The sequence below is a fragment of the Thamnophis sirtalis genome, unplaced genomic scaffold (genome assembly GCF_051295495.1).
Source record: "Thamnophis sirtalis isolate CommonGarterSnake01/CBP01778 unplaced genomic scaffold, rThaSir2_p1.2 scaffold_9, whole genome shotgun sequence".
Classification (NCBI taxonomy): Eukaryota; Metazoa; Chordata; class Lepidosauria; order Squamata; family Natricidae; genus Thamnophis; species Thamnophis sirtalis.
The window spans coordinates 28,154,948-28,181,863 of record NW_028261389.1 but is presented as its reverse complement, the minus strand read 5'-3'; the positions used below and the strand labels follow the sequence as shown (position 1 = coordinate 28,181,863).

Below are 26,916 nucleotides of genomic sequence, written 5' to 3'. Positions count from 1 at the left end.
TCAAAAGAGCTCATTTTAACTAATTCTACTCAGTGTGAAATGGTCATGAAATAGAAAGAACTGATGAGTATCTGGACATTTTAAGAAGTAGCATGCATAGTCACAAGGTTACCACAGGGTTCGTTGAAGATGTTTCGCTTCTCATCCAAGATCACAGATAAGTATAAGTATAATCTTTATTGTCATTGTACTTAAATACAATGAAATTGGTGCTTCAACAACCCTCTAAAAGGATGCAAATGACCAGCTGTCTGCCAGGAATAGAAATCCTTCCATTCCCCACCATCCAGTCAGAGGGAAGAAAACTCCTTGGATGAGAAGCGAAACGTCTTCAAAGAAAAAAAACAAGTAAGTCCAGTTGCCTCCTGAAAAATCACCTTTGGAATAACCATGACCTGGATGACTGAGAATCTCTACAGACTTTCATCTTGAAAAGTAGCTTTGATATCAAACCTCTATTTTCTGACTTTACGAATCCGGAAGTGGTCTATGTTGTGGCCTGGGGCTTTTTGACTGTCATCTTTTAAGCCTTTTATGCTTTACAATGTATACTTTGGGTTTCGTCTCATTCTATGCTTCCTGTGTAAAGGTAAGGGTTGAGAATATGTGTTAGCACCAGAACATTCTTCTTTCTGATGATAGCACATCGTTAGGACAATAATCCAGCAGCTGCAGTTGTTATTGGGATGTCACACCAAAAGCCAGGATCAACAGCACTGCACTTCCAACTTGACTCATGAGACCAGAAAAGGATTATCATAAAACCAGGTAATGGATTCATGTTGTTAAATGGGGTAGTTTAAGAGAGGATGCATAAAGCAGCTTTCATGCAACTCATCTTGCAACTTCATCCTTCCCTCAAAGGTTTCAAAGAAATGGGATTAAGAATTGGAATTTGTGAATTAGAGACTCCTCACGTGCTATGCAAATCCAAATGAATGAATACTGTTATAACTTGCTTTATTTGTTTATACATTTGATTGACTTTTTTCTACATGACCTGGATGCTGCAGCAAAAGGTAGTACACATAGTGCTCCATTCCTGACCTTAAACAATTCCCCATGGGTGGTTTGGTTGAGAAAGACTGGTTGAAGTTGAGAAAGACTAAGTGATCTTACATGGCTGAGGGTGGCCTTGAATTTGGGTCTCCTTAATAGCAGGTGACTATCCCTGATGGCTTTTAAGGGAATTAAGGAGATTGCTGGAGAAAAGAGGTGTTATCAATATTAGTTTTGAGTCAACTATTCCTGGGCTGACAATAATGTATCCCCAAATGCCATTTGCAGGGGAACTACAACAAGAAAGACATATATCTTCACCTCCTGTTTGTGAGCAAACCAGTGACATCTGATTGGTCATTATGAGAAACAAAATACTCAATAAAGTTAGTACTATATTGAGCATATAGTTTTGATATTTATATAAAAATATCAAAATCTGATACTTGATAAATTTGTTTTTTTTTAAATTCTCCTGAAATAATTTTAGTCTTAACATTCATAAAAGAGAATCAACTGCTTCTTCTTCTTAATTCTAGAATCCTGTTATCTATTGCTTTGTTTCCTTATGCATATGTTGTTGATGAAGACAAAGAAACTACTCTGAAGAAATCTTAGGTTTCAAAAGAAAATACTCAACTGCCTAAAGAAATGTGGTGTGTAGAATCTATTCATTTTGAGATAGCTTCTACTATCGTAAAGAAGAATTCATTTTGAGAAACTTTCCACTTCAAGTGTAAATGTCAGAGTGATTAGAATAATGACTGAAAATGTACTCAGGAAATGAAATACAGTGAACATTTGCATGCTCAATGGGTAGCATCTTTTAAGCTGTTCTTGATCAGGAAAAAATGTCTGAAAAGGGCACTTCATGATACTTTACGCCCGTCCCCTGATGTATTTTTGGCTGCAAATACATTTTTACACTGCCAGATTGTGGAGACTAAGAAGGTTTATACATTTTGTGCAGCAAACACTTAAACCTATTTGGAATTTTGAGAACAATTTGGATGCACTTATAAAATGGCTGCCATTGAAGACTTTGTCCATTTACAAAACAGCCACCATGGTGGGAATGGCCACTTCCCAAACAATACACTAGTAAGTAAACTGATGACCATGATTTCCATCTCCCCTTTAGCCTTCCAAAACTGCTTTCTAAAACAAGGTCCTTTCTTAGCTAAGTGTTGTCCCACCCATTCTTAATTCCTAAGTCAAAGAATTAGGTTGCAATTACTCAACAATTTTATTTTCCAACCATGCTAATGAGCCCATGTGAAATAATTGCATAGACCAAGTAGTGTCCAGAAACATTCTTAGAAATAAAGTTGATCTTGAAGTCTGGTGTTTTGTTAGCAGCATGTCAGCCTCCCAATTAGTGCTTGTGTTAAAATAATGTTAATTCTAATTAAAAATCAGACATAGCAGGGTACCTGTTTCTTAGCAGGCACAAAATTAAATATATGGCATTTTGAGGTCTAGAGGTATCCTGTGAAGGTCTTCAGTTACATGGATGGTTTTAAGGAACCATTCATTGATATTGTTATTATATTTTATGCTACTTCCTATATAAATGAATCTCAAATATTATAAAATATAAATGCATGATAAAAAGTTTTTTTAAAAAAAAAGGCAAGGGATAGAAATCTTGAGAAATGAAAACAAAACCCTTTATCCCACATTCATATAAAAAGGCCTAGGTGAATTGTAAATCTTAAGAAGAAAGTAACAGGAGGAGCATAATGTTGTTCACTAGACAGAACATTCCAGAAAGCAGCTATCGTTATGGAGAAAGTGGCAGTGCAGTAACTGCAATATGGAATTTTGTGGTTCCAGGCACATGCAGTTGGATTTCTCCTGAAAATCTCAATAACTGAGGTCTACAAGAGCAGTTTGGTCTAGTGGGTCAGGCACCAGAAAGCAGGGGACCATCAGTTCTAGCCCTACCTTAGCCATGAAAGGTAGTTGGGTGGCCTTCGACCAGTTGCTCCCTCTCACCAAACTCATCTCATTGCATTGTTGTGGGGAAAATAGAAGGAGGAAGGTGTTTTGGATATGAGTTGTTTGTAAATATAATAAAGGCAGGATAGAAACAAATGAATGAATAAATAAATATTCCTTATATATCATATGTAAAATTATTAACCTGACTAGATAACTAATTATAGCAATGAACCTGCTTTCATGGGTATACATATATCATTTCAAACCAAGTACAAAGATAGTCCCATATAAAACATGTCACAATAATCTGAGCATCATTAACGTATAGACAATAATAGCTTAGCAGTCTTCGCTTAAGAAATGTTTTAGCTGAGCTTCTTTTAGGTGTTTCTCACCTCAAAGATCACTTAGATATCCAATTATATTGTTTACATTCACAGATATCTTCTATATAACATTTCCAAGACAGAGTGACCCACTGAGAATATGCAAGGTTTTGACTTCTATCTACACATTCTCCAGTTTATCAACATTAAGTATCACTTAATTGACTTACATTTTCTCCATCAATTCAATCAGAGGGTGATTTAGATATTATTTTAAAAATTATAGAGATGATAGAGCAAACATATTGATGATTCCTTACCCAAAAATGATTGATAACCACTTCAGAAGCTTCATACAGATACAAAAAAATAGCACCCAGGACAAAATAGCCTTATGGTATACAACGGCATAGTTGTCAGAATTCAAAGACATAAATACTTTTTTATACAATTCCTGCAAGTAGAAGCAGAACTCTTGTACCACAATAAACCTCCCTCCTCATGAAGAAAATCCAGTAACTTATCCATGTTGATATTATCCAAAGTTGTTGAGATATCAAACGGATATGACAGAATGGCTTTACTAAAGAAATCAAATTGCAAATTCTGTGAGATGCGTCCAGAGAATAAATGAATGAGGGAATGGATGAGTGGGAGAGTGAGTGAATGAATTGAAATATGCACACCTTTTCAGGTGAGGTTCATTGAGATTACTTCTTTTATTTCCCGCAGCTTTTCAAATCCCTGGTTATGGAGAGCCGCCTGCTCATTCCGCTCTACATTATTTCATTCTTCCAAACGTCAGGAGCCAGGCAGAGTAAGTTTGATTTCTGTATATATTTCAGAATGAACACTAGAGCTGTGTCAGGGTCAAATGCTAATCTAGTAGTTTTCAAATCGTGCCCCTGAGATCCCAATTTCCTAGTGCAAAACACAACCAAAAACCATGGTATATTCTGTATACTGTAGGTGCAATGGTTCACCAAAGAGATCTTCTAAACCCAGTGCTCAGCTATCTGCATGTTTCATAAAGGGATCCCTGAGTAAAGATACAATCAGTGACCCTCTTTGCTTTGTTGCTTTGTGGTAGTGTTTTTATTCATTTGCTTGCCTTCTCCTTATGATTCAGACTTAAAAAGAAGGTAGCAAAATGAGTAGAGACTGATGCTTCTTTCACCTTGTTCTTCTAACTGTTCACTTACAGGGCCCCACAAAGCAACAGGGTGATGATATGTGGGCTTACTAACTATCATGGTGTGTAGTGGGGCCCTTGCTTTGGAAGGGGCCAAGTTATTGAGCCCCAGATCTTGTTCAGTGTGATATGAAAGGAAGAGGAGAAAAGGGTTCCAGAGATAGTGGGGAAGTGGCTGAATTAAATGGATTGATTGTTGGAAGAGGCTTTATCCCACATTTGTTTTTGTAAATAAGCAGAACTATCCCACTGCTTTCTGATCCAAACCCAAATTAGGAAAATATGGTTCAAATAAGTAAGTAAGAGAAGGGGAAGCTAATAATGTACATATGACAAGGAAGAGCCAGAAGGAATAAGAAACAGGAGCTAGGTTGGGTGTAAGATTTCCATGAGAAAAAGCAGGCTAGGTGCCAGAAAAATTTTATATAATTTGTTATTGAAATCAACATCTCAGACCAGTTTATAAGGAAAACAGTAAATAGCAACATAATTGTTTACCCATCATTGGTATTTAAAAAGTACCCTATGATATATTGAATATTTCTTTCATAACCAAAGTGTTGCCCAATGGCTGGCCATATCCATTATATCTTTTCCAATAACAAAATCTGCTCATCCACTCAAAAGGAAAAAAAAGCGGGGGGAGGAATAAGCCTTCTTTTGCCCGCTCAGCCGATCTGGCGTAGTGAGTTTCGCATAAGACAAAATGAAATGACACAACAGATTTTCACCTTTCTACTAACAGATTCTTCAGTTCTGGATTGTTTATATGACTCATTTGAGACAGTCATTTGCACCTGGATCCCTGTGAAAAATGCTACGAAAGGGCAATGCCAACTCACTGCTTCGGTCGAATATGGGTAAGTAATCAGTAAAATGCACTTAGAAGATAAAAACCAGTTTGACTTGTCCTAGGTCTATTAAAGTCATTCATCATTGGAAAAAAATCATCTAATCTCTTGTCAAAGAGATATATAAAATATTGGTTTCCACCAAGCACATTGTCTTCAAAACCCTTAGGAAGATATTGACTTTGAATACTTACACCTCTGCACCTTAATAATTTGCATTTCTGTCTTATAAGAATTTTATTAATCCCTGAGATTCTCAAAATGTGGATGGTAACCACTCGAAGAGATCAGCACCAGTTTTGGGGTTGATAGTAAAAAAATTTCATATATTGTCTTCATCAAAATAGTCAAGCTCAATTTTTTTAGTATTCTTAATTTTTGGTTAAGTCACTCTTCAGTTAAAAGTTTAACAAGTTAATTTGTAACACAATTGACAATATTGTAATCTGTAAATAGGGTTTTTTAATCTTGGCAAGTTTCCCCATGTTGGCTGGGGAATTCTGAGAGTTATTTTACTATTTATTTATTTAGATGTATTAGATTAGATTGTTTATTTGTATGCCGCCCTTTTCCCTGGGGGGACTCAGGGCGGCTCACAATCAAAAGGAAGGGGGGGACAGACTTTTACATATAAGATAGTACATGATTAAAACGCAACATTCATACCATTCGGGCGGGTTACAATCTTAGCCCCAGGCCTGACGGGATAGCCAGATTCTAAGGGCTGTGCGGAAGGTCTGGAGGGTGGTGAGGGTACGAAGCTCCACGGGGAGATCGTTCCATTGGGTCGGGGCTACCACCGAGAAGGCTCTCCTCCGCGTGGTGGCCAGTCGGCATTGGCCAGCAGATGGAACTCGGAGGAGGCCTAAATGATGAGATCTAATGGGTCGTGTGGAGGTGATTGGCAGTAGGCGGTCTCTCAAGTACCCAGATCCACTACCATGAAGGGCTTTATAGGCTTTATATTAACTGCCCAACTCCAGTGGATTCTGCGATGTATACAAACTAGGACCCCCCCCCCAAAAAAACCAGCTAAAAATATAAAATCAGTTAGTCCAAACTAAAATGCTATAATCAATCACATAATCTAATAAATGACAAAATCAACAAAACAAAACAGAGGCCTTAGAAAAATCATCAGCATCAAACCCAGGCCTCGGACCAAAGCCAGGTTTCCAAACCTTTCTGGAGCCCTAGGAGAAGAGTCTAGGACAACTCACCATGTTCTACTCACCATAGCCAACTCATCCCAGCCAACTTGCTGTGACCAACTTATCATGGCCAAATCACCATGGGACAATTCACCATAGCCAATATACCACAGGGCAACATGTCGGGAGACAATTCAATGCTGTATTGTTTCATTCAGTTACTTTTATTATTGGTGACCATGTTTTTGTCAAAAATATTGTAACTCTTGTATTTCTGGGTTGACTTTCCTGTTTTATTATTATTAGCCATGGTTCCATCAAAATTAATTTAACTTTTGTATTTGTTGAATTGTCCCGTGGCAAGTTGGCCGTGGCAAATTGGCTGTGGCCAGTTTGCTTTTGTTATACCTGCCTATTAGTTTTATAAAATATTTAAATTTATGCATTAAAATTTGAAAATTTGTGCAGTTGAAATTTATGTATTAAAATGTTGATCTGGTTCTATAATTTGTTGTTATTCAAAAGTATACTTACTCATCTGGAGTATTTAAAATGGAAATACCAGGCTGGCACCTGAACATAATTTATCTGAAAAGAGTTGGAGGCATGCTTTATTATGTATTTTGCTCATATGCTGGCTTTCCTTTTAAAGAATCCAGGTTGTATGTAATACAAATGAAGTCCTTCCATACCAGAATTAAAACACAAAAAATACCATTTCAAAAATAGTCCTGTAATCAGATTACACCTCCAAAGTTTGTATACAAATATGTTTTTCCATCATATTTCTTCCAAAATCCATAATTGGAATGCTGCCTCTCATGAAGTTCAGATTCAAGCTATCACAGCGTAGGACCAAATGGCAAGATTTCCTCGGTTAATCTTAAAATATAAATTTAGAAATATTGGGAAATAACTATTTCATTCTGAATTTACATTACAGTTTTATTCACATAAACATCAATATTCCGAATTGGGCCTGGCTAGAGAATAATTCTATCAGTCATATTGAATTAATATACTATTCCTGTGTGCAAATTATCTGATCCTACAACTGCTGTCTTGCATTGTGTGAATGAATTGTTTATGTGCAAAATTTAGAAATTTATGTGCCTTATGGCAAGTCTTCCTTGCAGGAAACCACCTACGACATGTCAAATGAATGGCACAACTATAAGGAGCTGTAAGCTGATTCTTGAGGTAAGTAATCTTTTTTACAAAATCTTGGCTAATGTGAACAATCTTTTTACAAAAGTTGTTCTCAGTATATGATGCTGGAAAAAACAGTATTTAATGAAGCACACTTACAGCTACAAAGTGATTAATCCTCCAACACCAAAAAAATTCTTTGTCCTTTGGCTGCATATTTGAGGATATTAAAATTGTCTCATTTCAAGATATAGGGCTGAAATTTCTGTTACAATAATACTTTAACTTGTTCACTGATATTGGTATATGAAGACTCAGGTCTTCTATTATATACCACTCTTATTCTTCTCCATATTGCTTTGATCCATTCCCTTTACTTTGGCAGGGGGGGGGGATATGTCAACTATCACCAAAGCCATAAAACTTTTAAGGATATATACAGTATAACAGTTACAACTGATTTGACGGTTGTGGGTGATTTTATTTACTTGTTTCAATTGAAATTGAATTCAAACTTAATATCACAATTCATAAATTAAAAGTAATATTGAAATGTACATTTAAATATGCAAACACCATTTCCCCATCAATTAAAAAAACAATTAGTATCAAATTTCCACAAAACATTAATTAGAGAAAAAAATGACTAGAAAGTTATAACAAAAAAAAATGACACAAAATATCATCAAAATCAAGAGTTGTAAAATTTGTCTTCCGAATACCTTTTTAAAAAAAAATGAGTTAAAAGGGAAAGGAAATTGATTCAGAGCCATTATAAAAAAGGTCCTTTCTCTCTTATGAATACCAGCCTAATTCCATATTAGGAAAGAGAGATAGAGCGGAGAGACAGGCTACCATATTTTCATAACTGAGAAGAAATCCTCATTTCTGAATTGCATCCTCTTCTATTGAGAATCTTGACTTAGATATCGTACCTATATTGGCCTTGATTCTCTGGAATAATTGAACAGATAGACACAATTGTAAAAAATATTTAGGACTTTAAAAGAAATTGGTTATATTTCTATCCCAAATAAACCAGAAGCTAGTAAAGGCTGAACTTCATTAAATTAAAGTGTTAAAAAAATGGGTAAGTCACCTAACTTTGAACAGAAATCTGGATCAGTATTCTGAACCAAATACGCTTTTCAAACCTTCTTCAAAAAGTTCATGTAAGACTACATTAAAAAAAAACTTATAGTAACAGTATCAAAATCATTGCTTTCCAAAAAAATAAATAAAAGCCAGCTCTAGGAACATTAATTAAAGTTATTTAAAGACACTTTTTTAAGATTGTGAAGAATGTATCACTATATACACACATACACACAAAATCATACATATGCTACAACTCAGAAATGCATCCCAAAATAACGTTGTGAAGATGACCTGCTGTAGTATTACAGTATGTCTGTGTGAAAGTTCCCTTGCAAATTATATAACTGAACAGTAAATCTCCAATTTTAATTAAGAACATTTAATAGCCATACCTATCATGAGTTACAGAACATCATCTGACATACTTTTATTTTATGTACTGTTCTTCGCAACAATATCTGTGATAGAATAACTGGTTCTGTTCTTAATTTACAGTGCTATATTTGTTTTTAGGATTACAGCTTGACTATTGTAGACACCATTCTCTTCGTTGTGTCTTGCTATACTGGGGAGAAGTGGACAGAGATTCATAATCAGACAATGAAACCATTTCAGAACAGTAAGTTGAAAGTGTCTGGTTGGATATATTTGATACCTGTGCTAGTTCACTAGATTGTATGATATATTTTCCTGTTTTCCATTCCTATGATTCCATGTGCTATATTTCATGTAGCCAAAATAGCACTATGCAATGGAAATTAGGTTCAGCCCAGTCATTGTGACATATAGGCAACAGCTGTTATCTTTTATTTTAGCTATCAATGAGAGACATTCAACCAATTAAATACAGTCTTTGCTAAACCAGTAGTGGAAACTCAAGGATAATGATAGCTTTGGACTGAAATAATGAATAATGATGTGAAGAAGAAGAAAAAAGTAGCAATAATCATAACACAAGTAGGTCATAATTCAGCACTATAATGAATGCTTGCAGTTTCTCAAAGCAACTGAAACATTCATCCAAACCCACAGCTCAAAATATTCAGAATGCATCATGTATTAAGAACCTTCCCATGTCATCTGACTTTATGTATGCATGTGAATGAAACATTTCTGCCAGGATCGCTGATGAAATGAAATAATGAGAACTGTGAATTTTATGCTGAATCAGATTAGACTCAGCATAACTATTGTTGTCTCCCATGTTCTGGAATGGATTTGAGACCACCACCACTATTTTACCAGTTATATAGGCATTATATAATCTTCCAATTCCGAGGTTCTTCAAATATATTGCACTTACAGCTCCTTCAAAAACCCAGTCAACGTGGTTAAAATCCATGTGAGTGGAACTATGAAAGTTATAGTTGCAACATAATTAGAGGTTGTCAAGCTAGGAAAGCTGCAATTTATCAAAGGAAAATACTTGATTCACTCATGGTTAGATCAATGTCAGCTTGTTAACTGTCTACCCAAATTTCAGTAAAACTTGCCAAATGTACTTCTTCCTTTAATATGAGATAAATTTGTTTTTAACTGACCTGGCATCATGATAATAGTGTAGGGATTTCACAATCAATATCACTTCTCATAGTATTAAGACCAGGAACATGTTCAACGTATCTCTTATCTTTTAATTTCAAACTCTATCATCTCCCACTGTCCTTATCTTTGAGGTCTACTCATCATAATGACCATAAATGAAATCAGACGTTTGTTTATTCATGTCAAAAGCATCACAGTTAAAATAAGGTATAGCATATGACATACATTTAAAATATAAAATTCAAGATTAAAATATGTACAAATTAAGCAGATCCTGCCCAGAAACCAGCAACATTTATTGTGTTCTGTCGCATTGGCATGATTTCCTCATGTATATATTCATCTGGATGTGTGTTGTTATTTGCATGCCATCACAATCACAAAGAGCAGAAGCCACTTAATAGCTCCATTTGTTCAGAGTGCCTCTGGATATTGTGGTTACCCGAGCACAGTCTATTCAACAATTTCCATACTTCCCAGGTTTCATCACACCCAGGTGCCAGCTCCTGCATTGTTTCCATCCAATGTTGGTTCTTTGTAGCATTCCATAGTCCACTCTTGCTTTAAAATTCTTCGAAGTCTTCCATTAATCTAAGGAAGCTTTTCTTGAGTTTTAATCTCTGATTAGCTGGTTGTAGGTCATAGAGAGGGAGTTGCCTAGATGGTAATGATTGGAGCTTCTCTTGGTGTGCTGCTGCTTCTCTATGAACAGCAGGCTGGGCAATGTTGGCTAGGTGGTAGATCTTATCTAGAGAGATAGGTTTAAGGCATCCAGTAATAATTCTGCTAGCTTCATTCAGAGCCACATCTACTTTCCAATCATGTACTGATTTATGGCAGATTAGTATAGATTCTATCCCCTGCGCTAACTTCCATTATTAAATTAAGATGATAATTTGTTGTCATGTAAAAAGAGCCAGGTTGTTTGAATCTGCCCACTATATCACAGCCTTCCTATTTCTGTCATCATCGAGTTATCCCTAGATGCTGCTGTGACAATTAAAGTCTCCAGTGACAAAATTTATTTTATCCTTGATAGATGTATTCGATTCATCCCTCTTAATCTCAGTTAGTGGTGGTTTATACACTGAAGTAACGATGTAGTTTCTCAGCTCTTCAGTTATTACTTCTGTGTTATTTATTTCTGATATTGTTGTGGACTTCACAAAAACTGCACCGCCCTACTGTTGGTGGGACCCATCTGCTACAAGCCACCTGCCCTGTATTTTAGGTCTCTGATGGTTGTCTCTGTGGGTCTGCTGTATACACAAGACATCACAGTTATATTTTGGCACAAATCCCGAAACGGTTCTTCCTAATATATAGACAAACCCTCAATGTTTACTGAAATAATAGTCATCTGTGGACCGGAAAAGGTCCTTTTTTGGATACACATAGTGTCACAGGTGAGAATGAGGACTTCACTACGTTTGAGATACTTCTGGATTGAAAGCCAGCTATAAACTGTTGTTTATAAACCTAGTGCAGCTCATGGAGTAGAGGAGTTACATAAACTTAATGAGAAATGCCCATAACAAGCCCCACCATTGCAACTGAACTTCCAGACAACCTGATGTAGAACACATTCCAATAATCCAATCAAGAGATGACTAATATATGAGTGTCTATGAGAAGGTCCAAGAACAGGTGCAACTAATACACATGCAATGGTGCCTTTGGTCACACTCTTCAAACAAGAACTGTGAGGCCAGAAGGACTCCAGAATTGTACAACAAATTTGAATGAGACAGTGAAAGCCTACCAGTGGTGGGGTTAAAATTTGTTACTATCGGTTCTGTGGGCATGGCTTTGTGGGTGTGGTGTGGCTTTGTGGGTATGGCTTTGTGGGAGTGGCAGGGGAAGGATACTGCAAAATCCCCATTTCCTCCCCACCCCACTAATCTGCTTTCCAGCTCCGTTCTCCTGTTCAGGGCAACAAAATAAGATCAGCTAAGAGGCTGGGAGGAAGCAGGGGCAGGGCCGGCCTATTTGTCAGTTCTCCGAACTACTCAAAATTTCCACTACTGGTTCTCCAGAATCTGTCAGAACTGACTGAATATCACCTCTGAAGCCTTCTGAGAATCAAATTTGAGGTCACTACAGTTCCAGTGACTTAGATCTACCCTTAGTTTTGATAGGGCTGAGCTGGAGCCTGTTTTTCCTCATTCAAGCTTTTATTTCATTTATTGCCTTTCTATAGTTTGTACTGTTGTTTCCTGCCAAGAATCATGAGATTAGATAGTATGAAAATATGATATATGAGTAATTTTTAGCAAGTAGCAAACACTACATAATTTGACATCTTGAATGGGCAGGTTCCATCAAAGAAAATGCACTTCCAAGTGCTTCCAGCAACAACAGCTCTAAGTTAGGGGTGTGTGGAATAAAAAAAAAGCTCTCTCTTCCTGGTTCTCTTATTGCAGCTGTTGTGGCTTGGTCTATAGAAGCAATTGCCCCAAAGGGAATCCCTGTCGCACACATGTGCATATACACATTAAATGTTTCCCCGCTTTGATTGCATTTGATGTGGCAAGGCTTCTTTACTCACAAAAATATTTCTCCTAGGATAGCTCCAGCAACAACTGGTGTGAGTTAGAGAAGGGGGGTAGCATGAACACATTCCTTCCCATCTCCTTGCAACTGTTGTGACTATGTCCCCAGCAAGTGGTTACACCCAGGCTCCATAAAACACAGGAAGTATCACTTGATTCCTGATTGTGCAGTATTTTTCCATTTCTGCTTCTTAGCTGGCTAAAACTTCTTTGCCCATCAAAGTGTTCTAACTCAAGCTCCCTGTTTGTCCAATGATGATAATTGTAGTAGATTGGAGAACAATTAGGATTATTAGATAGGCAGGACAACTATCTCTCTTGCTGTTAGGCTGTTGTTTTGTGGTCAACTATACACAGAAATGGGGAAAGTGGTCAAAAAATAATTTTATTCTTACTGAAGTTTATGATAGCCACGATTTAAAATATATTTAAAGTATACTATTAAGAAAGTGAGTTATCAATTTCTTTTTTGCTTTCAAAATTAGTCCAGCTTCAGCCTCCTTGCAACTTTCAACTGGCAAATGCCCACAAGCCTTCCTACAATTTAACATGGACCCTTTGTGTTATCTCCCACTACCTACATGAAAAGCTGGAATACGAAATACGGTATAGAGCAACTTCTCATGGTGAGGTAAGCAGGAAAATTTCTTTGGGGAAGGCAACAACTTTTATACCCCTGGTTATTTTTTATTCTGCAATTCTGCTTTGGACCCACAATAACATTCTAAGCAATATGGTGTAGGAAAACAAAACAATACAGTATACTACAAGTACAAAGGCATGAAAGAACTATCAGCTATTCTTGAAGCTTGATAACAATCGGCTGCAGCCCAAATTTTTGGCTTACTTCAGAAACCAGTCTAGGCCACTGTACGCTTAACCATGCTTTGATGAATAAATCACAGTTAGAGTAGAATAGCTTTATTGTCACTTTGAATATACACTAATTGGCATATATTAAAATTAAATTTCATTGCATACAGCTCTCAAAGGGTCACCGCCTCCAATATATACAACATAAACATGACAAAATAAATAAATACAAAATTATGCATATTTCCAAATATATTATATGACACAGAGAAACAACGCAGTCTAGTTTGAATGTATACATGTACATGTCAAGAAAAATTAATATTGTGAGTTTACCAGATGGATGGCATAGGGAACAAAGCTGTTACAGAATCTGGTAGTCCTGCTAGAAATACTTTGAAACCTCCTCTCAGAGGGGAGCAACAGAAACAGACCTTAAAGTGAGTGCGTGAGGTCTCTAACAATGCTTTGAGCTCTAAGCACATAACGCTTATAAGGAGTATCCTGAATAACAGGAACCGAGCTTCTTATAATCCTCTCAGATGTCCTTACTACTCTCTGTATGGGCTTTCTATCTGAGGCACTGCTGCCACCAAACCAAACAGTGATGCAGTTTGTTAAAACGCTCTCAATTGTGCCTCTGTAAAAAGTGGCCAGGACAAAAGGAGAAAGATGTGCTCTCCTCATCTGACTCAGGAAATGCAGACACTGGTTTGCACACTTTACTAAGGATGACATGCGGAGAGACCAATTCAGATAGTTAGTTACCTGCACCCCAAGATGCTTAATACTGTTCACCATCTCTACAACTGCATCCTTGATACTGAGTGGAGTATGACTATACCAGCTCTTTCTAAAATCTACAATGATCTCCTTTGTTTTATTAACATTTAGAACCAGGTTACTTTTATTGCATCAGTCCACCAGCGCCTTCACCTCTTCCCTACAAGCATCTTCATTGTCATCCCAGATAAGATCCACCACTGTGGTGTCATCCACACACTTCACAATATGATTCATAGCAGATTTGATACTGCAGTCATGGGTCATCGAGGTGAACAGTAGCAGACTCAAGACACAGCCATGTGAGGAACCTGTACTCAAGGAGATGGAGTTGGAAACTTTTCTTCCAACTCGCACAAACTGGGGCCTATCAATAAGGAAATCCAATATCCAATTACATAAAGGAGTATTAAAACCCAATAGGTTTTAAATGCCAAGGAATGATTGTGTTGAATGCCAAACTAAAAGCAACCAACAGCATTCACACATGAGTATCTCCTTCTCCAGGTGTGCCAACCTAAGATGAAGCACACAGGAAAATGCATCATTTATAGAGCAGCTCTTTCGATAGGCAAACTGTAATGAGACAAATGTAGGGGGAAAGAATGGAACCTTATAGTCCTTTACCAACCTCTCAAAACATTTCATAATAGAAGTGAGTGCAACTGGACAATAATCATTAAGACATGTGGTTTTTTTGGGGGGGGAGTGGCATTGATACAATGATTGCAGTCTTAAAACATGATGGGATCATGGCCTGATGCAACAAGAGATTGAAGATGTATTTGAGACATCTTCAGCTGGTCAGTTGGCTGAGTTCATACATGTTAAACCAAAGCCAAACATAACCCAGATACTGTGATTTATACGTCAAGATTTAGGGTTACTAAGCTGTCAAATTCTAATCAATTGTAACTTAATTGTCAAATTGAATTTGCTAAATCCCAAGTAATGGTTTCATACAATATACAACAATTGGTTGTGCTCAGCCATCATCATTACATTTGACAACAGTTCAAAACTGGGAAAAATTACAAGCTAACATATTTACCCTGAATTGATACAAGAGAGATCCAATTTCAAAACTTCACCAGTGGCATCCATCAGAGTGGGAAGAGTTGACCTATTGATAAAGGGGGTAAGGTTTCAGTCATGCTGCTTCGACTGACTTGGTTTTCTTTTACATCCTCCTCCTGCACCCCTAAATCAGTGGTGTTCCAACGTGTGTAGAGTGCGCATGCGTCTTAGCGTCTCCATGATGCTCCAGCTGCTCTGCAGAGCGTTGCACAGGCGCTGTATGTGTCATGCACCTGTGCGGAAGCACAGAATCCTTTAAACAGCGGTAAGGAGCTCAGACAGGCAAGCCCTCCGGAGCACCGTACCGGAACGGTATCCGGTGCTCCGGGCTGGCTCCGGTACACCTGTACCGGGGTGTACCGCCTGCAACCCACCACTGCCCCAAATGCCACTGATCCCACTTACACTTTGAAGCCTTCAGGGTGATGTAGCTCATCTTAATTTGCAAGGGTGCCAGGAAGATGAAATGGGGCAATGGGAGAACTCTGAATAAAACCTTGGTGCTCCTTGGAGGAAGGATCTTTTAAGTTGTAAAAATGGAACATTCTTTCAATTTTAACCTAGATAAGATGCATCTTTAGTTGTTGCAAATTTTAACAACAGAAGTGAGGCATTATTTATATAATATTAGTCTGTGTGGTTTCTTGGATTCATGGAGATCTATCCACAAATTCAGAAAGAACTGAATTCTCTAAGAGAGTACTGTTGAAAGGTGTGGTTCCACCACAAAAGCGCGTAGGACAAAATCGCGCTCGACAAAAGCGCGCTGTGACGTCATCACAGCGCGATGAAAAAGTTCGAAAAATGTAAAAATAAAGCGAAAACCTTACCCTAAGCCCCCCAAACCTAACCCTAAACCTAACCCTAAACCTAACTCTTAACCTAACCCTAAACCTAACCCTAAACCTAACCGTTAAAGTAACGAAAAACCTAACGCTAACCCTTAACCTAACCCTAACGCTAACGCTAATGCTCTAAAGCTAACCCTACCCTTAACCTAACCCTAACCCTAAACCTAAACCTAACCCTTACCTTTATGTGAATCGGCTTGCTTTAATTTAATTTTTATTAATTTTTATTTGAATTTTTCGATCTTTTTCGTCGCGCTGTGATGACGTCAAAGGCGCGATTTTGTCGATCGCGCTTTTGTCGTCCGCGCTTTTGACGGGTCACGGAAAGGTGTTACATCCCTAGAATATCCAGGTTGGGTGTGAACTGTACCCTAACATACTGTATATGGAGAAGATAAGACTGTCTAGAAGCCACTGTAGGTTGGGCAGTCTTCTTGAAGTCAATAGTTGCAATGTGTATTTTGTGTGTTTGTGTGTGCATGTGTGTGTGTGCGTGCGTGTGTGTGTGTGTTTGTGGGTATGTTTTCCAATTACTGAAATCTATAGCTAGTATTGCAGTAATATTAAAGTGGCCAAAGCTGGAGTATTTAAAGGTGGGAGGGACATATTTTAAGTCTTAAGGCCTATAGCTATAAGGCTATGAATTCTCCATCATAATTTGGTGGTAAATATGCAAATGTTATATATGCTACAACTACACACATCTCAAATATCATTGCTTTTAATTCCATTTTGCAGAATGACACAATCCTGCCCATAATTCAGGATCAGAAATGGCTAGTATTAGAGAACCTTTCTCCTGACACAGTGTTTGAGGCAGCCATTCGTGTCAAAGTAAAACAGATGAAATTTTACAACAGCATATGGAGCAGATGGAGCATGCCTCCTTTAAGATGGAGGACAGATCCTAAAGGTAAGGTGCATAATAGAAGGTTTGGGTCATTGCTAGAGAATATGTTGAAATGATAACTCCCAAGAACATCGTAAATATTGTTAAATGATGTTTAACAATAATACTTGACGTTAAAAAAAAATAAGAAATCTGGTGATGTGCATATGAGTTAGGATGTGGGAGGAAGTTTCAGGCAAACAAACAAATCTACAATTTAATGTACAGCATGTTGAATGGGCAGATTCTAAGGTATCTGCATCTCAGTCATGCAAAATTAGGGACAATTTCTTGTCTGACTACTTTTGAAGATGTTTACTCAAAAGCCTAGTTTTCTTAAAATATTGCATTTATACATTTGAGATTGAGCACCCTTCAGAAATCTATTTATTATAATATTCATATAGTACCATCTTCAGTATGATTCCAGATAGTTTATAATCCTAACATATTCTATAAAACAAAGAAGTGAAATTATTTTAAAGAACCATCTCTAAAACTACTTTCATTAAACAAAACAAACTAAAATTAAAATCTGAATTAGGAAATGCTTCTGACTGGATCATACACGTACAGCACCTCTCTGCTATTAATTAAAACAGCCAGTCTTTTTCAGGTTTCAGACTGAGCTGGAAAAAAGAGTAGTTGAGCCTATTGATCAAAGTTAATGTGCCTCTTTGAAACTTTTGCATTGCAATGTTAAATGTGTGAAAGATTGGGTTCGAGTCTTTTGCTTCAGGATGCAAAAAGTCTCATGAGGAATTTTTAATCAGTATACTTTTTCAGGAACTTTTGGGGCAACAGGCTACATCTGGAATTTATAAGAGCAAATGTGATATAATGGTTATGTGTTGGGTTAGGATTGAACTAGGACAAACACAAGTTCTTTCTTCAGACATGGAAGTTCACTGAGAATATTGAGCCAGAGTCTATCTCTTAGTTCAACCAATCCTATAGAATTGTTGATGTGGACAAAAATTAAATCCTGAAGGAATAGTGGGATATAAATCTAATGAATAAATACTAGCTTCTATCTGCATTCCACTTTTTCACAGAATAGCTGCTATTTTTACCTGTAAAAATAAAATCGTATTTTATTCCAATTTCATTTAAATTGTATTTTATCAAATTCCATTTTAAAAGTGCTTTTATCAAATTTTAGTAACAATTTGTTTCTGGAACTTTGCACTTTGATATGGCCCAAGGACTAATCAATAAAGACTCAATGTCAATTAAAATTAAATACCATAAAGCTAGTGCAACCAAGGGTGTCAACAGGGGAGATAAAAATGTGAGGCTGGCAGCCACTGTGACACATGTAACAAAAGTAGAACCTTGTTCATCCAGTTGTAGTGCCATCTTGATTTTTCTGGTTCCCTGTTTCCCATGGGTGCCTCTGGTTACAGATGGATTCAGAATTGCAGATCAGTTCTTTGCCTTCAGAATGCTATTCTCCAACACTTAGATTAGATACAGACCAATAGTACGCAAAGGCAAATAACTAGTTCACAAAACTATTGCAAGTCAAAGATAGAATATAAGTTCCGCATGCTCAATTAATTTGGACCTATAAATGCACAGGAAGAAGACAATAATGATTGTTATAAAATAAACACAACACAAATCCAGTCAAAACATAGAGCATGAAAAACATAGGCTAGTAGCCAATCATCATTTCTATTTTTTTTTAAGGAGGGTTTGGCAAGTATTCTTAGAAATAAAGATTGTGCTGAAGATTAGTGTTTCCTTTTACCACATCTCATACTATGGTTGGTTTTTTTTACTGCGGAGGTGGATAATCTCAAAAACAACAAAAAACCTGATAGGAACTAATGAGTTTTCTGCAAGGATCATGATACACATTAGGGAGGGCTACTGTATACCCAAATAGGGCCAAGTGAACCAGTTCAGATCTTCAATCAACTCTGAACTTCATAGGATGATTTGGAGCATCCCTATAGGGATGTAAGTGATAGAAATTAACATTGTATCCTCAACTACTTGAAGGAAAAGCAAGACCAGAATAATTAGAAAATAATTACAAAAGCAATACAAAAAAATATCTTATTCACTAAACAAAAGCTCAAGTTTGCAGTGTTGCATTGAGCTGTACACCCATGAACCCATTTTGTTTTGCATAATGAATCCCCCTCTATATTCAGATAAGACCTTCTTATCTTCAACGAATAGCTAATTTCTTACTTATTTGTTTCTGGTTGTTTGTGTAGCACCACCACAAAGTACAGTCCTTCCAGTTGTTGTAGCCAGTGTCGGGAGTTTCATCATTTCCATCTGCATCATATTCTTGCTGATTGTATCTCCAGCATCAAAACGGTAAAAGTGAGCTGAAAATTTACATTTGTGACTTTTGTCCTCATTTTACCAACCTCGGAAGGATGGAAGGCTGAGTCAGCCTTGAGCCGGTGAGACTTGAACTGCTGAACTGCTGGCAGCTGGCACTCAGCAGAAGTCACCTGCAGTACTGCATTCTAACCACTGGGCCACCACAGCTCTATATGTACCTACAGGCAGGGTCGTTTGACCATTATTTTATTTGAATCAAAAATGTCCTGCATGCTTAGCACATACTACTTCTTGTATTTACAGCAGCATGGGGATTTCCTCAGAGACTATTCTTTGTGACACTTTCTTGATTGACAATATGATCACATTCGTTTGTGTGACTATATGAACATTTCAGAAAGCATTACACACAAGACTCAACCTTTGAGGGGACCTAAAAGATCTTAAACCTAGTTCAAATGTCCATAGAGTGGTCATGTAGAACTAATTACATTGAAAAAAGGTTGATTATTACGATGGACATTCCAAAACGGTTGATGTGGTCCAAATGTGGGAGCTGTAGCCCCATGCATATGGAGTGAGTCATATAGGGGACAGCTCCATTAAGGATTAAAAAGGTGGTCTCTATCATCATATCTGTTCAATTGCATGAACTCATATCACTTAAATGCTTCTTTGCTATGTGAAACAGAAGTTTTGGCAACATATGCGATAAATAAGATCAAAGATGAGTGAACATCACCTATGTACCAACCTTTATTTGATACCCTGCATATATTTTGGAGTCCAGGTCCTATTATCCCTAAATATCCCTAGTAAATATGATCAGTTGTTTCTTAAAATAATAATGAATATTGGGAAAAGTTAGATATTTTTATCTTCCTTCACCTTTTTGTGACAAAATACAGTAAGTGCTGCAACATTTTGTCCTTTGTTCCACTTGATTACATCTTTTAATTCTGAATATAGTTTGCATTTAACTTTTTTTTTCTAATGAAAATATAATTAACTCTTCTAAAGTTCTGAAATCTTGCAATGCAGGATTTGTAATTTCTCATTATCGTGAATTTCTAAAAGGAAAAGAGGGTGTTCCATTAGAAATCAGATATGCCAATTCTATATTGCCTTCCTCTGTGAAATCACTCCTTCCATGATATCCACTATCAGGAAATAGGGCCAGTCTCAGTCTAGAAACCAGAACAACATTATAAATACATTTGAGAAACCCACATTACAGTTTGCTGCTATGTAACAGGATAATCACAAAAATACCAACACCCAACCTCTAAAGCAGGCATGTCAAACCTGTGATGATGCTTTGTCATCACATGATGTATTACAACATTTTTCCCCTTCGCTAAATCAGGGGTGGGCATGGCCAGCGTGTGACACATTCGGTCAGTGGGCCTTGAGTTTGACACCCCTGCTCTAAAGCATTCTGAAAAAGATGCAAAAATAAATAGAGACATTTACTGTTTTGATCCAAATCTGCTGTTTCCGTGGTTGCTTGTGATGTTCTCCAAACACTTACAGTACTTTTCATTCTCTTTCAAAATGTGCTTGTTTTAGTTTTAGAAAGAAGTTTAATATCAATTTGCCAGATCCAGCGGAGTTCTTTCCATCTCTCACTAGTATCCATGGAGGAGATATCCAGGTATGGGTGTGTGTGTGAAATTGATGGATATGTAGTCTAGGACATAACTGCTATCTGGAAAAGAGAAAGTAGGCTAGAGTTAACCTGATGCATGCTTCTCACTGCATATAGAGTAACATCTGGGTGCAGGATTAAATAATCAAGCTAAGATGAAACTTAGCAATATTATTGTTAATAAGTAATGTTTATTACTACCAAATAAATGGAGAATTAACATAATTATGTCTTTAAATAATTGCACAAAAATAATTCCTTAAATTACTCATCAGAGATTACAGTACACTGTAATCACTGATTCTTGGTGAAATCAGTGTAGCCTTAATAAACAAATTTGTTTATTGTTTACTAACTGAATGTTGATATTTGTTTAGCAGTAGGCAATTGTCTTATTTAGTTTTACCAATATTACTGATTTTATAAAAATTGTATATAAGTACTTATTTACCCATGTTGTATACATTCTTGTATCTAGTAGGATGTGCTACTTTATCAATGGTTTTAAATGAATTGTACAGTTCTGAAATATCCACATTTATATATATATTTTGGGCTTCTCCAAACTGTTGGGATACTTTGAAATGGGTTGTGTATAATTCTCATACATCCCTACATTTTAGTTTGATGTATGTATTTAGATCAAAATATATCTTCAATATCAACCTATCATATTAGCAAATTATCAATGCTATTAATAAATTCAAGAGGATGAGCTTTCTCTAGTCCTTCGCACCCCACACCCTGTCATATATGGACATGTGTTATTTTTAAGTGTAGTTTCTAGCTCTAAATAGTACATGATCAAAACATTTTGCAGGAATACTTTACTTAGAACCTATAGTGACAATTAAGGTTGCACTTATGTCACTACCACTAGAGTAATGAGAATCTGTAATAGATGACAAAGGTCAACTGTCTGATAAAATCAAAGCAACCAAAATGATATATAATATTCAAAACTTCACTTTCAAAATTTAGGTCAAACTACATGTGGCTGAAAAAATATAATAAAAAGAAACTAAACTGGGAAGCCAATGCTGCTGTTTTTAGTTTTTATCAGAGTAATAGGAAATGTTTATCTTTGCTTTTTTCCCCTCTAAAACAAAACTGAAACAAAAAAAGGAAAATTGTCTCCCCTCCTTGCCAACAACACTATTCAAATAACATTTAGCGCTGAGATCATGGGTGTGAAACTAGCATCATCATGTGATGTATCACGACTTTTCCCCCCTTCGCTAAAAGGGGGGTGGGCATGGCCAGTGTAACATATTCAGCCAGTGGCCCATGAATTCGCACCCTTGACTTAGGTGAAGAATAAGGTAAAGGCTACCATCCCCACTTCAATAAAGTTAAAGGCCGTAAGGTAGCTGTTAGAATGCATAGACATTCTAAAAGGTGATTTTTTTTAATGTCATCATTATGCGGTTCATCTGCATCACAAAAGTTTTTATTTTTCTAAATGGATTAGAAGTTAATTTCACAACGTGTTCCTTCATGTGTACACAAAATGAAAGGGTAATGGGGGTATATTAAGATATCTACCCATATTTGCAAAATAAATATGAGCAACCTAATTGAAAGCTGTTGTGCACATTTATTTAAAAATGCACATGTGTTAAATGTGTTAAATGTGTCCTAATTTATCAGATACCCCTTTTTTTGAAAATCATTTAATTCATATTAATTAATTAAATAAATTTAAATTTTATCATATTTTAGTTTGGTTTAAGGTTTAGAAAACTTAAAAGTTCTAGAGAGCATCCTATATACAGATCTCAATGAGAAGAAAGGAGAATAAAGTTAATGCCCTACATATAGCAGTTACCGCAGTGAGAACATCCATTCACAGTGAGGGTTAAAATGTTTGCTTTTATCTACCTTAGGATAAAGGGAGCACTATATGATTTAGGAAATCACCTCTTAGCTTCCTCTGTCCATCATTAACTGGCTTTCAGAAATGTCAAAGAGGCTGTAGAGTGGAGTGAAGTCACTTCCTTTCCCTTTTAGAAGAAAGAGATTGTAGGATATGACAAGGCCGAGCCTGAGGGAGGGGTCAAATACACCATAAGTCATGAGTCCCTTCACACTTGCAAGAGATTTAAGTCCAGCCACCTCGAATTCCTTTCTATTCTTAATTCCCATGCATTTCCCTTAACGGTCATTTGACCAGTTTCTTGTAGCAAACTTAACCTTAAATTTCAAACCCAAAGTTGTCCTATTTCAGTCATCTCCATTCCAGTATCTTATAGTTGTGACCCTGCTGGTTGGAGCCAAAATATCTGGAAGACATTAGGCTGGGGGAGATTGCTCTGGGGAACATGGCACATGATGTTGTTATCTATGAAATATACTAACCAGATATATTACAGGTCAATAGCTTGTGGAAATGGGATAAAATTTCTTGAACATCTATATGTTAAGGTATGTACTGCAGCTCATTTTGAATACTAAACCCCCTTTCTGTACTTTTCCAACCAGCAGAAGTGGTTGTCCTCCCCAGCATCCATTTCTTCCTTCCATATTACAGCTGAAGCTTCCAATGTCTCTATGTTAGAGATAATGCAGAGTTGCAGCAAGAACTCCTATCTTCTCCCTCCTAAGGAATACTTCAAAAATATTGAGAACATAACAGAGACCAGTGGACAGTCCTCAAGCAGCTGTTTTACAAACCGTGGCTATTTCTTATTCCATCATCTTGATTCCCTTGAGATTGATTCCTGCAAGGTGTATTTTACCTATGATGCTTTGACTCATAGTGAAAATAGTGATTCCTATTTCCACAAAGCGCTCCATGATGAAAATCACAATATCGCATTATCTACCAACATCATGAGTGACCAGGAAAATGATGCTTTTCTTCAAGGTTATTCAAGAGGCAGTCTTCCATCAGGTGGTGACTTCCCAATAGCATCAACAGTAGAACAGAATGAGAACACAGAAGAGAGAGTTCCTCTTGCCTTCTCTTCAAAATCCCCTGAGCAGTATTCCATAGATGATTCAAGCGAGCCAAAATCATCTAGCCACAATACTGATGGAACAGAATTACTCAGAAATGAAGACTTATCTAACAATGTTATGGGAAATGACAGGTTCATGTTTTTAAATCAAGGCCAAACCAATGATATCTGCAGAACTGCATCCTCCAGCCAGATCCCCAGTTCCTCAGAAGCCTATTTGTCCTTGCGGGATCTTCAGAGACATTATAGTCATCATTCTGTCTAAGTCCACAATAGGAAGCCTCTTTTGAGAGCAAATTAGTTTCTTTATCTATATATATAAAAGCCAAATACCACTCAATCATCACAAGATCTCCAGAACTGTAAAGCCTACAAACTTGAAATTCAGCATGTATGTTCCTCTTGGCTTCTAGGTGCTCGATAAGAAAATAATTTTTTGAAATGACCATTATATCATCAGTATTTCTTATACAGTATTATATTAACATGCATCAATGCTAAGGAGTTAGATGTTCTACTCCTCCTTCCCAACCTGAAAGGAACTGCCAGTTGCCTTGTATTAACATGCTCTGATGCTACCTCTTCATTGGACCGGTTGTGGGCGTGGCCAGCACGTGACTCATCCAGCCTGTGGGCTGGGTATTTTGACATTCTACTCCCCCTCCCCACCTGAAAAGAACTCTGTTCCAACTGCAAGTTGCCTTATATTAACACGCTCTGATGCTACAGAATTAGACATTCTACATTAATTTTTGTTCTGACCCCCTCCTCCGTCCAGTAATGAATGCCAAGACAAGCTTAACTGGAATTTCACAGCACTTTATTAGCAAGAAACCAAAACCTTGTTGGCTGAAAGCCAAACATAACACACAGATAAGAACCTTGGCAGCAACTCAGACTTCGACAGATAACAGCTTCTCCAGCATTAGGAATGACGTTGAATCCTGCAAATCCAGGCTCCTCCCAGTCTCTCTTTAAATACTATCTTGAGAGGAGCCTAATTACAATCACCTGGGTCCAATTATCTTTGGTAACTGCGTAGCTGCTTTCTACGTCGATCTGCCCGGCATTGCCGGGCATTTAGGAACAACTCCCTTGGCTCCTCCCCACTGCTCCAATGCATGACGTCCGGATCACACTCCCTTGTCTCCTCCCCACTGGTCCAAGGCTCAGGCTCCTCCTGGTGGCCAACCAGCCTCTCTGCACCCTGCTCGGAGTCAGAACCCTGTCCAGAGCCGACTCATAGGGCCCCTGGCTGTCGGAGTCTAGTGGCAGCTCCAACAGCTCCTGCTGGGCCACAACAATTTTCAAGCTTTAAGTGTCAACGTATCAAGCCCAATCACATAGTTTCGTAGCAAAGCACGGGTATCCAGGTGTGGGTATGGGTGTGGGTGTGTGGGTATATTTCACTTGCTCCAGTCAAGGAAGCATAAATAAATCTCCATTCTTTTGATACGATTTCTAAGAATAGAATAGAATAGAATAGAATAGAATAGAATAGAATAGAATAGAATAGAATAGAATGCCTAAGTGTGATTGTACACAAGGAATTTGTCTTTGGTGCATAACTCTCAATGTACATAAAAGAAAAGATACATTTGTGATGAATTATAAGGTACAACACTTAATGATAGTCAAATGGTACAAATAAGCAATAAAATCATACTATAAATATAAATTGTATAGTTATCAATATAAATAGTAAGGATACAAGCAACAAAGTTATAGTCATACAGTCATAATTGGGAGGAAATGGGTGATAGGAACGATGAGAAGATTAATAGTAATAATAATGCAGACTTAGTAAATAGTTTGACAGTGTGGAGGGAATTTTTTATTTAGCAGAGTGATAGCATTCAGGAAAAAACTGTTTTTGTGTCTAGTTGTGTCTGGTGTACAGTGCTCTATAATGGCACAGAATGAACATTCTTCGTTGTCCTTTATTTGATTATGTTTTTGATGTTAGGTGTCCATTTTAGGTCTTGAAATAAGATAGAACCTAGACATTTGAAGGTTTTTACTGTTCATACTGTGTTGTCTAGTATTGTAAGAGGTGGTAGTATGGGAGAGTTTCTCCTAAAGTCCACCACCATTTCTACGGTTTTGAGTGTAATAAAAGAATAGATAAAAGATTTCATACTTTATAGGGATAACATTCAGAGAAACCTGGCCAGAAAGGTTTAAGTGGAATGACACAACTCACAGCAGCTAACTCACCATGGGACGACTCATTCTCACTCAAGAGAGGAACAAGTAGAATTGCAGCTCACCCCAGTCTCAAGGACTTCTAACTTAAAGCAAGACAAGTTCCGCAATTTACTTGTCCATCTCTTGAATTATCTCACCATTGAACTGTCCTGCAGCGAGTTATTCCCTGGTGAGTTGGTTGCAATAAGTTGTCCCACAGTAAGTTAGCTGGAGTGAATCAATCAGGATGAGTCGGCCAGGGCGACACAGTTTTGGCAAGTCGACCGCAGTGAGTTGCCATGGCCAGTTGTCCTAGAATCAACTTTAAGTGCCTCCAAAGTTTTTTTTTCTCTTTAAAATACTTTTGTTATTATACTTTGCATAGAATTTCACAACTCAAAATCTTAAATCACTAAATTTTGCTCTAAAATTGGTGGAAAATGTACAATTTCACCCAACAAAAGTTTTAACACAAATTGCTGCTCCTGGTGTTGATTTTGATCAGTTCTTTTTTTTATTTTTATTTCCTTTTCATGTGGGAATACAAGTAGCACTCGGCTTCCAACCACAGTTGGGGCCAGGATTTCAGTTGATATG

At 37.2% G+C, this 26,916-nt stretch overlaps 1 protein-coding gene across 1 annotated transcript; it reads left to right on the top strand.

Annotated features, from left to right (window-relative positions):
* Nucleotides 1–628: 628 nt before the first annotated feature.
* On the top strand, nt 629–25,615 carry IL2RB (interleukin 2 receptor subunit beta). The gene is made up of 10 exons (XM_087723149.1): nt 629–768; nt 4,002–4,086; nt 5,207–5,321; nt 7,600–7,663; nt 9,224–9,329; nt 13,293–13,438; nt 17,070–17,244; nt 19,449–19,554; nt 21,094–21,178; nt 23,657–25,615. Exons 2-10 carry the CDS (start codon nt 4,020–4,022, stop codon nt 24,395–24,397), a joined length of 1,605 nt encoding a protein of 534 aa, XP_087579275.1. The 5' UTR covers nt 629–768; nt 4,002–4,019; the 3' UTR covers nt 24,398–25,615.
* The last annotated feature ends 1,301 nt before the right edge of the window (nt 25,616–26,916 follow it).